The 11,404-nt window shown below is 38.5% G+C and overlaps 1 protein-coding gene across 1 annotated transcript; it reads right to left on the bottom strand.

Annotated features, from left to right (window-relative positions):
- Nucleotides 1–664: 664 nt before the first annotated feature.
- Nucleotides 665–10,468, bottom strand: muc15 (mucin 15, cell surface associated). Its single transcript, XM_034116573.1, has 4 exons — nt 10,330–10,468; nt 6,282–7,129; nt 3,929–4,099; nt 665–2,434 (listed from the first exon to the last, which is right to left on the bottom strand). The coding sequence occupies exons 2-4, from the start codon at nt 7,108–7,110 to the stop codon at nt 2,322–2,324; spliced, it is 1,113 nt and encodes a 370-aa protein (XP_033972464.1). The 5' UTR covers nt 7,111–7,129; nt 10,330–10,468; the 3' UTR covers nt 665–2,321.
- Nucleotides 10,469–11,404: the final 936 nt, after the last annotated feature.

The raw sequence follows: 11,404 nt of genomic DNA, 5'->3' as shown, positions 1-11,404 counted from the left end.
GTATTGATAAATCGACATTCAAACTTTACTTTCATTTACTTTACTGTGATTTTTCACTTCACACATTCCCTCAGAGAGCCTCTTAGCTTCCATTGACTCAAAGGCCCCATGTTCATTACAAATCGGAGTATTCCTGCATAATGCACTGATGACCGTTTTTCAGGCTCATCTGATATAGACACACTGTCTTGGGTTTTTACAACAGGCTAGGCCTATAGGTTCAACTCATTTTCAGCGAGTTAGCTTGAAGACACTAAATTAGAATTTAGCCAATAATACATTTGACATAGCCTCAATTTAGATAGCAATCTTTTAATTTAATTCAAATTAATTTGGCTTAGCTGGAACCGTAGATTAACGTGCCTATTCCACCTAATGAGATATGTAAGTTCTTTAGCAAGGGCTTGGCATCAGTTAATTGATTTCAGCACCCTGCCAAACAATCACATCCTATGTTGGTGGTGTGCTTGATGAAAATAGGCACAGCCTTCCTATCAGTTTTGTGAAAAAGAACCTAGATTCTGAAAAATATATTAGTGTGTGGGTTCATCTTTATGTATGTTTTAATAAATAAAATATCTATTACTGTCAGACCATCTTAAATATCTTGGCAGGAAAGAAAAACTGGAAAAACGTAATATCAAATCACAAAACAAAAATAAAATGATTTGGGGTTTGGTTATTTATTAAGGCATCTGCATCATATCCCGTTACATTTTTCGAGCAGTGGAAACCGATGTAGTATCCCATCATTCATCTGCGAAGCATTGTTTGTGCAGTAATCGCTGTGATCCTTTAACAGTGTAACACAGAACTCCTCTCTCAGTCTGACAAAATGCTTCCTGTTCTGATTGATGTCTGGAATTAGTGCGAGGAAGGAAGCAGACCTGCCGTGCCTGCCGCTGAAGCAGCTTACCACACCAAAACACATCGCACATCTCTGAGTTACTGCTGGCTGCTTCGGCCGATGAGGCACATATCAATCATAATCAGGACACATATTGATCGAGTGCAGGCTTCATTCAGGTAAGGATGAGGGAAAGGATTGAGGGAGCGGAAATCAACATTTTCTAGATATATTTTCTTCACATAAACATTTATAGAAGTTTATTTTGTATAGCATAGACAAGTCATACGTTTAGAAATACATTTATATACAAAGGCGTTAGATACATTAAAGTAGTGTAGTGTATCCCTACGTCCCTCCATTGCCAAACTACATTTGATCAGTCAAAACAGAGACCAGTTTCCTGCCAAAAGGTTGTCACTCAAAGTTAAACCAATGTTTAAATTGTTTATTTTAATTCAGTATCAGTTTTTTATCATTTTGCTCGCACTACAAAGCAGGTAAACACTATGTAACTCTTCGAGGTGTCCAAATGAGAAACTGAAATCTCTGTTTGGACAGCTGGAGGTCAGAAGATTTAAGCAGTATATTATGATGATATATGGTAGTTGTTGCTATAATGCTAAGACCAAATACATGACTCCCTTCCAGAATACCAAAACCTCAGTCTATGAATAACAAAACAGCACCCATCCTCCCTAGCTGGTTTAAAAGAAACGCTCAGGTCTTTGGTTTGACGGTTCTTTTGTCAGACTCGTGCTGTGATTGCCAGTTATGAAAACTCTGAAAGTACGTATCAAATTGAACTTCTTATTACCTTCCTTATGCCATACCAGCAGTTGATTGTTGATATACACATGATTATTGTTGATATGGCTTCTTGATTATGTTGCAAATGCCTCCACAGGCCGCCTGTATCATCTGTTGTTTCGGCTGCAGACTAACAGCACTTGTTTTCCTTTTTTGGTATTTCCTCTTTAGCTGATCTGATTATATGCAAATGTCTTTGTTTTACTTGTCCTGTACAGATTTTGGAGCTCCTATTCATGCAAAAAAAGTATACAAAAATCAAACAAAGTTTTAACAAGTATACATTTTTGACATTCTTAATTAACTGCAAAGCATATTGTTCTTCAGGCAAAACTTAATTTGATATCATTTGGCAACATACAAAAATGGCTGCTCGTTAATTTTGGCTGTTGGGTCATATAGATCAGTAATCTCTCTAATTGAATGCATAATTATAGTCAACACAACACATGTATGGTATATGGTTTGAAGTATCATTTGCAATGGCTGAAAACGGATCTTCAAAAACCCTTTTCCATCCACACAATTCACTTTCAGACAGTCTTAGTCTTAAATTTCCAACTAAAAATGTCGTCTATCAAATGCCAATATACAATAATTGGTCAACTTTGTTTGAAGGTTGTCCATGACTTGTGTACTTGGCGTCTTTTAAGTGTCAGTGACGTCACGGAAAGTTGCTCATTTGGATGTTGTCCCCTTGGAGTCCAGGGTTGTAATAGGCAGAACGACCAACTCCAAAATTCAAGTCCAAAGGCTCGCTGTTGTCTAATCTGAGAACTAGAAATCAGACAATTGCACATTAAACATTTGTATGATCATGTTTTTTAATGTCATTTTATTGATCTTGTACTTAACAGAGAAAAAGCTTCCTGAACATTTTGATTATGTTTTTTATTTGCAAATTAACCTGTTATTCATGGCAAAATCCGACTTTCAACCCTTCTGTTACTGTTCTAATCTGTGAATGTTGATGTGGAAATTCTGGGTTGACTTTTGGGTCGTTATGTTTTTATTCCCAAGGATAACTCCCAGAAATAACATCCCTTTGATATATTTACTGTCCAACTTTGTTTTCACTATTACAAAAAAATCCATTACGGTCAACAAGCAAAATGTCCCTTGCTGAGCCTCCATTTAGAACTAACATGTACAAAAACCTTTCAAACAAATCTATTTTTCTAGAAAAAACATCATCATTCCTCGCAGTATTGTTTCCTGTACCTAAAGGTACTGAATGCAGCAAGTTCACACACAATATATGGTGTTTTTAAAAAAGTCACTTTGGGAAATGTACGAAATCATAACACCTTGCAGAGGTGAGACTAAACAAGGGAGACTGGAGGTGAGTGGGAACACTGAAGGAGTGACGTTCTCGTAAATAAAAAAATCTACTGAAACACACAGATAGGGTTGCTCAATGTCCCAAAGAGAAAAAACACAACATTCTTAGTCAGTTGGATGTTATAATAAATCAAAAAACATGGTATATTACTTTTGTATCCAAACTGCAGGTCTAAGAAAAGAAGGTGTTAGAAGGTATAAATCTATTGTATAATTGTATTTATAAAAACAATTACTTGGCTCTTTAGTTTGTATAGCTGGCCTAAGCTAATGCAGACAGAGATTACAGCTCCAGCAGTCAATGATCCGTGTGTACAAATTATGGGGAATGTTTGACTAATGGTGCGTATTGTTTTGCATACAGGTTTTGCAAGGTTTAATTCACATTGAAGGCTATTTTGTTGACTGTTTGAACTGCTACAGTACTTACAGTATGAAATGAGCCAGAGGCCCCATAGTACAGTTTAACTCTCTCGTTCTAAATGTAAGTTGTAAGGCTGGTCTATGCACTTCAGCTGACTAACAAGTTACCTATCCAGTTTGAACATTATTTGCATGCTTGTATGCTTCAGAAGAGAAGGAAGCTGCATGGTTTTACCGTAAGAGAAATGTTAACTATGAGGCCCTGAAGGTGAAAAAGTCCAAGAAAATCACGTCTTCCTCAATTACGTGCCAAGAATCTGTGAAACTGTAACCTGTCATAGTAAATGATCCTATGTTGCGTGGTAAGCTTACCTTAGTGTGTGTGTGTGTATGTGTGCCCTAAAGACCAGAGGTAACTCTCCAGCTCACTGATCAACACCTTGTTTTGTAAAAACCCTGTTGTAGTGATCTGTCAATCACTAGGTAGCCTCACCTTAAGGCATACCATCTAAAAGGGTATACAAAATACAAATAATTCAGTTTGGCATTTAGTGTGTTGGAACATACCTGGGTCTGAAGGAAACTCCTCAACCAGTTTCCTGTGAGTGAAACCCTTCTGTTGTTTCTTCTTCAGGATGACGTAGGCCACCAGTCCCACGAAGGCAACAGCCACACCCGTTCCCAGCACAGCTCCCCACGCTCCGTTTCTTTTGCTTGTGTGGGTATCTGTTGCCAAACCTTTATTGGAGGAATGAGGAGTTGAGGGGGTCGGAGAGAAATATAACAAATCTGTCATCAACAACATTATTTCCATCAGCTGCTGTGTTTGAGGGATAATTGTCAGATAATTATAGCTGAAATTTGTTTTTGACAACTGTATTTCCAGTGGCGGCACGCTTCATAGATACACATCCAATAAGACAGCTGTACAGATTAGTATATTTTACGCTGTGATAATTAATGCAATTAACAAGCCCAAATCATGATCATTTTTGAATACATTTGAATATTTCAAGACAACAAGCTGCAATCCCAACATTAACAATGTGAAATATGACTGAACATCACTTTAGTTCCCATAATATTATATCCCTCATAACTGATTCAATGTGTCCATACATTTCTTCATGGAGATGAACAGAGGTAATTAGTACCTTAGTATAAGTATAACATAAATGATTATATGATGACTAACCTATTCCGACAATGAGTGTTAAAGAAATGTGCAACTGTGAAAATGTAAACTATAGACTTTAAATGTGTTACTAAAGTGTTGGCTAATTGTTGAAGCTAGAAAAAGGGAATTTAGTAAAAGTGAAGGAAATGTTTTCTTTATCCTTTGACATAGAAGTGCCACATTTGTATTTTATCAGGACTCCCACGTAAATATTTCAGCAGCTCCGTTTATCTACAAATGGCTCAATTTAGCGACTTGCTAGGTTACATTTTATCCTAACTTGGGGCAAGTCAAGCAAAAAAAACTATATATTTATACAGTGCTATTTCATTTTTGTCTTCAGCTGCATTGTTCCCCTTTATTTGAAAGTAGGCCGAATAAGATATGGTTGAGTGGTGTATTTTCTTTGTTGGTATTTTGTAAACTTGATTTCTGTGAATGTCAGAACAGACAAATGTTAATTTCAGTATGAATTTTAAAACTCATCAAAACTTCCTGACTTTTCATGTAGCACCTTCATCAGGTGATATCTCAAATTTGGTTGAAACTGCTGGAAAGACAGTGCCAGAAAAGTGTCCTCTGTTAATATTTATATACATTGTCTGTCACACCATTTTGTGCACACTGTGCAGGTCTTAGTAACTGTAGCAGTTTTTTCATTTTTGTGTTTCCATCCGTTTCTCAACTGTTTTCCCATTTGTTTATTGCCATCATCTGTTAGTGTTATGTTCTGCTGTCACATATATCTGTGTTATGCGAGTTCAGTTGTATTATAATCCCAACCTCAGTCTTTTTACACCTTCTTGCCATGGTGTTGTTACTAAGCTCGCCCACGTTTGCAGAAAAAGTTGCTTTTCGAGATATAGATTGCGGCAGGATGGAGCATTTGTATATTTCATTGTAAAGGCCATTTTATGCCTGTACAATATACCCAGAATTTGCAATATACAGTCTGAGGCTGGACAAATAAGTCTTATTTATGATTAAATAATGCCAGGTTTTAGAATGACCTGCAATATAACTGCTGCCTTCTTGCCAGATCACCATTGTGAAGGAGATTATATTAGTCGGTTTTATTAAGCATATAGATGGATAGATGGACGGACCAACAGACAGACAGATAGAAGAATAGATTTACACTATACTTAAAGGAACTTTTTCCAGTCCTATCTCCTCAATCTTGTGGTTGACACCAAAGACTAGTCTCACGCCCCTGCACAGAGGCAGCACAAGCATCTCTGACCTGAGTCCCTGACCGCCTCTTTCAGGGGGTTTTTGCCACTAAATAAGGGGTTCATTGTCCTGTTAAAAAGGTGGTTGTAATAGACCCTTTCACTTAAAGCTGCCACATTGATAGCACCTGAAACCCAATCCAACCTTTTCTTTGAAAGAAGGGGTGTTTGTCCTCTGCCAGTGGGAAAATAGAAGCCAGCAAATGTGGGTCAGGTTAAGGCTGGTAAAAAAGAGCAATGTCTTTAAACAATCAACATTGATGACTGCAATAAGCATAGTTACTTTATGTCTGTAAGGGTGATCTGTTAAGGATTGTGTTCATATTATGTTGCTTTATCGCTTAAATCAATCAAAAGTATGTTATGAGCGCCTAGAATTTCACACAAATACTACTATTTTTATGGTTTCTGTCTATAAAGTGAGGTCATTCTTCTAACAAGACATACAAAGCAGATTGGACAGAAATGTGCAGCAGATACTGTGACACCTAAAACAACAGCAGTACAGTACCTCTATCTGGGTTGTTCCCTGAGGCACCAGCTTTGTCTGTCTTGTTGGACGTCACAGGTGTTTTCGGAGCAGCGGCAGCTGTAGTAGCAGGACTTGTTTCTGTGGTCTCAGATGGGAGTACAGTTGTCGAAGGAGACAAGGTTGTCTTGTTTATCTCTTGCTTCACTGTGGTTGGTAAAGTTGTGTTGCTGTTATGTTCTGTAGACTTAGTTATCCCTGTGTCTTGGTGGGGTTTTGTCTTGGATTCTTGAGTAGTGTTGCTCTTTGGAGCCAAAGTTGTTTTCTGTGAATCCGTGGTATTGGAGTGATCTGAAACACTGGTGGAGTTCTGTGTGCTCAGCTCAGTTGAGGAGTTTCGTGGAGTAGTCGTGGAGTTTTGTAATTCCTCCTCAGCTTCTGTCATGTTGATCTTGCTTGAGTTAGAGGAATCTGTGGCAGCAGGAGTTGGAGAGACAGTGGTGCCTGGCAATTCAGGTTGCTTGGTTCTTGTGGGAAATTTGGTAGGTGCGGTGTTAGTGACAACCGTCAGATCATCAGATGTTTCTTTTTGTTCCAGATTCTTCTCTTCCTCAGTAAATATTACCATGGAGCCAGATGCTTTCCCACTGCTGTGTTCATTACTTGGATCCATAATATTAGCTTCAGAACTCTCATTCTGTGCGCCCTTGTCAGCAGCATCTTGAAGTTTATCAACTTTGTTGGCCAATTCACGGAGCCAGCTTTTATCAATTGTCCGCCCCGGAGAGTCGGTTGAATTTTGGAGCGATGCCAAGTGAAAGGCTTGGACAAACAGAAAGAGGCATGCCGTGGTCTTTAAATACAGTCCCATTTCCTTGTTTGGTTTCACTCTGAAATACAAGAGATTAAATACAATTTAATTCATTACTTAAAATAAATCTAAGACGCTGATGGTTTCAAATTGCGAAACAAAATTCAACAGGTTCAATATACTTTTATGAAATGAAAATAAACAGGGAGTGCAAATGTGCTTATTTCCATTATGATCCTTTGTAAATGTGGTACGGGGATAGTCGTTTGACAGCTCATGCAGCTCATGCAGTCAAAAACACTGAAAAGGATACACAGACCCTTCAACAAAATAAGAGATGAATACTCAAAGTTGGTGAATCCTGCCCAAAGACATATAAGCAATATATAAGACAGTCATAATTATTTATGTATTTCTTTTATTTGTATTCCTGCTCCCACCAAGTGACTGGGACTAAATATGTTACCAAGTACCCAAAATAAAAACCATGCAGTAGCAGCCAGAGGTGTTAAACTTGTGTTCATCCCTGACCAGAAAGACATCTTGGATTGTTTCCATTTTCGTAAATAACTTGCTTTAACAAGTCATAATACAATTATTTGAACAACTGCTCGCGTCCCGCTTTCCATCTTTCAGACATGGGCCACAGCTACATGAACATGCCTATATGTGAATTGAAAAGCAGTCATCCCTGCATAGTTACACAGGAAAATAACCCCAGTTCAACATGGTCCCAACACAATCTCCAGTGAGATCTTTATGACAGGGTGAATTTACATAGGTACTGTATGTGTTCTCCATCTGCTTCTCTACAGGGCAACCTCACTGCAAATTATTGTTATAAGTGCAACAGGCTCTATCAACAGTGTGTGACATTGTGGCCCGCAGAAGCTAAATCTGGGGAAATCACATTTCTGGTGTTGCCTGTCATGGCATTTTAAGAGTACAACCATTTAAACAAATAAATGATAGATAACATTGTTTTTAAATCTCACTTACCCTAGTGAATTGACTCTTAATTCATACAAAACAAATATATCCCTTGCCTTTGAGAAGAATTGGGGATTTGGATTTCTGAAAAATCTCACCAATTGCATCCTTCCAAAAAATGAAACTTCCATTCTATGAAAACAAGCAATTGTATTGAGTGTCATTAACCAATGAGCCAGATATGTTCCTCTGTGGTCACTTCCTCAGCAAGCTTGTTTATCGTCCACTCATCAGCCTGCTTTGGGTGTTTTTGTACTCTGTGGGAATTAAATAGTACAGTTTGACACTAGGAGGTGGAATCTAAGAGCCTGTGATTAAAGGAATAGGCTCAATCCACTAAAAGAGGCACCTGGCTGAACATTGCTATTTGATATCTTCCGCAACCTCAAGACGAAGGGATTGTTTTGACTCAATTGTTGTCACCAGACCAAATGGAGTTTGATGTGTTTTAAGTAAGAAACATTGAATCACAGAGCTTTAAATGATGTGTGCACCATGTACGTCAGCAGAAGTTACAAGTTACCCTTTGTAGAGACTTTATACGACAGTCAATAGTTCAAATTCCTTTAGTTTCAGATTCTGGTGCTGTGTTTCGTTCTCATTGCAATAACAAAGCATACTGACTTTGACAAAGTGCTATTTCAGCGGCTAAGGCTCATGGGTATTGTAGTGTGTAAAGCCAAGGTACAATCTGAAGAAGAATAAACATACTTAGAAAGTTCAAGTAATAAATACCCTCGTTCATAGATAGCATATTTTTTCAATTACTAACAAGACTCCCATATTTCATGATGCAGCACATTGATATCTATGTGGTTCCTATGTTGAGTTGTTGAATGAAGTCTGTCGTATTTTGTCAGCTACTTTTAGTCATACAATGGCTCAAATTAATCCCCCAGTCTGTCCGCACATTTCTGTCCCTGACTGACCGACAGTTATTTTTAGGCAGAGAATACTCTTTCATGAATAAAAAAAAAGAAAATGATTCTTAATGTAACAGTGTTTTTTTAACTAGCAGAGCATGTTGAAGTGTGACATACGCTCTGTAGAGGATAATAGGCTCAATTTGCGCTGCAGGCACTGAGTTTCAGGTGTAAATTAGGCAAGTTAATAAAACCAGTTTAACAGGCAGCTCAGCAGAGCTGCTGCTTTGTTTTGATTTGCACCATATACCTTAATCTGCACCTGGTCAGTGGGGATAAGATTTAAAGTCAAGGAAAGATCAAATAAAAAAATTCACTTTGAACTTTTATCTCAAACAGGTTTCAGGCAACCTGTGTTCATATATATCTGCCTGAAACAAATGTCACCGCTTTTTATCGTTGTATTGCATATGTGGGCTGTTTCAAACCAGTAGTTTCTGTTTCGCTGTGTTACTCTGCTGAACATAATTAAAATATTCGAACATCCGTCATTCAAAGCTGTGGAAAACAACTCTCCACCTTTTCTTCTGAAAGGAATTCCAGTAGCGAAGCGCCCTACTCGCTGAGATGCTATTTGGCCCTCAGCAGAGTCTCTGAGGCGCTGTGTGTCGATGTTTACCTCTGACCCCTCACACTGAGAGGAGCCCACTGTTAAAAAATAGTTCCCACTCAGCTGGCCTGTCAGAGTCTGTACCCACTATCACCTCAACAGCTCTGTCAGCCGAGAATATACAGGGATGCATAAACACACATACTAAAGAGCTAAAGACACTTTTTAACCCTCACACCTATTACATGATTTATTTTGCAAATCGGTTTAAAAATGAATCTTATGTCTTATGTTACTTACTGTAACTGTATTATACAACCCCAATGTCCATATAAGACTAAACCCAAGCAGGGGTTGAAAGTAAATTAGTACATTTACTCAAATACCAAACAATTTTGAGGTTCTCTATTTTAATATTCCGTTAAACTCTACTCAGATAAAACTATTTGTGATTTTTACTCCAGTCCACTGGAAACTTCTTGCTGTGTAACTGCATTGTATGTAATACCCTGTTTAGGTAAGGTCCTATAGTATGTATGTCACTTGATGTTGTGATGTGTTGCCACCCTGTGATTAACTTAATTCTCAGCATTTCTGTTTAAAAGCTGCTATTCAAATTATTTAAAAAAAACATTGAATGTCCATGTTACAGTACAAATGATTGTAAAAAAAAGATTTACGGCTTAAATATCTCACCGAAAAACGTTATTTGTGGGTTTTTTTGTTTTACTTTTAAGTATAACGGCGTAAACAGACTTCCTGAGAAAATGTAAGGAGACAAAGACAAAATGAAATCCTTCCTCAGTAATTCCTTACCTTATTCTTGAGCTATGTCAGATGAGAACAGGTGCACAGGCAACAAAATCTCTTCGCTGAGCTGCCAAAGTGTGAGAGTGAATCAGCATTCGGCCCGGAGAGAGGAGCAGGGAGGGAGGAGGAGGGCTCAACCGAGTGGCATTCAGGGAACAACCTGCTCAACCTGCTTATACACCTGCCAGCAGGAGCAACACACCCTCAACCACATCCAGTTGCACGCTGCGAAAAGGCCCCGCAGCACTGGATGGAAATAAATTAGAGGTCAGGAGAAGGGGAGAGACGGTTGAGGGATTAATTTATAAACATCTCATTCCATGTTCACATCTAAATAAGTTGATTATGGTAATTTTGAGTTATGGGGTTGCCAGGGTAGATCTGTTTATTCCCCCAGGTGGGCGGAGCCTCTGTCCACAGGTCCTCTGAGCTCTTTTCTTTTTTTGCCTCACTGGAAGCGGCTGCTGTCGTCATGGTTACAGGTAGGTGGCTGGTGAGCTCGGGTTTCATCCACAGCTTTGTCTCTTGGTCTATATCAGGCTACCTAGTGACGTGGGATTTTGTGAACTCACCAGTACTGTGCGTCAAGTGAGCCGGTATTGTTTTGTTTTTTTGTCTCATTCCTCGGCTAACTGAGTCATGCAGCGGCTGAGTTTATCTGACGAGTGAGGCGGAAGAAGTGGCCCTCAAAACCGGTATTGTTTTGTTAAGTCAAGAACAAGGAGTGGTTGTACCTGTTTTGCAAATGAATCTGAAGTTAAAGTTCCCTTATGTGGGAGAGAAAAGCAAGAATACCTCATTAGATCTGAGAACGGCCTTTTTCACAAGCGCTACTAATAACACTGACTTCACTATATTCATGTAGCTCAGTAAATGAGGACAGAATGAGACTGAGCCACAACGTGCAATTGCAGAACTCTTAAACTGAAGCAGCAAAATGAAATTCAGACATAATTAATGTCATTACTGTCTACCTGTGCTTTTCCTACTGTGACCTGGTAAAATGTCACAACAACAACAGAAAAGCAATACATGTAAAACAAGAGAAAACAGAACGAAAACTGTTGTGCATTTATAAAGA

This window comes from Trematomus bernacchii, unplaced genomic scaffold (assembly GCF_902827165.1).
Source record: "Trematomus bernacchii unplaced genomic scaffold, fTreBer1.1, whole genome shotgun sequence".
Taxonomy (NCBI): Eukaryota; Metazoa; Chordata; class Actinopteri; order Perciformes; family Nototheniidae; genus Trematomus; species Trematomus bernacchii.
The sequence above is the reverse complement of the archived record's forward strand: the minus strand, read 5'-3'. Positions and strand labels throughout refer to the sequence as shown.

Excerpts from the sequence above, each read along its gene's own strand:
- muc15 (XM_034116573.1), bottom strand. The coding sequence starts at position 7,110 with ATGGGACTGTATTTAAAGACCACGGCATGCCTCTTTCTGTTTGTCCAA. Across the intron at positions 4,100-6,281 it reads AGGGAACAACCCAGATAGAG|GTTTGGCAACAGATACCCAC; the intron begins GTACTGTACTGC and ends CCTCCAATAAAG. Across the intron at positions 2,435-3,928 it reads GGAGTTTCCTTCAGACCCAG|TTCTCAGATTAGACAACAGC; the intron begins GTATGTTCCAAC and ends TCTGATTTCTAG.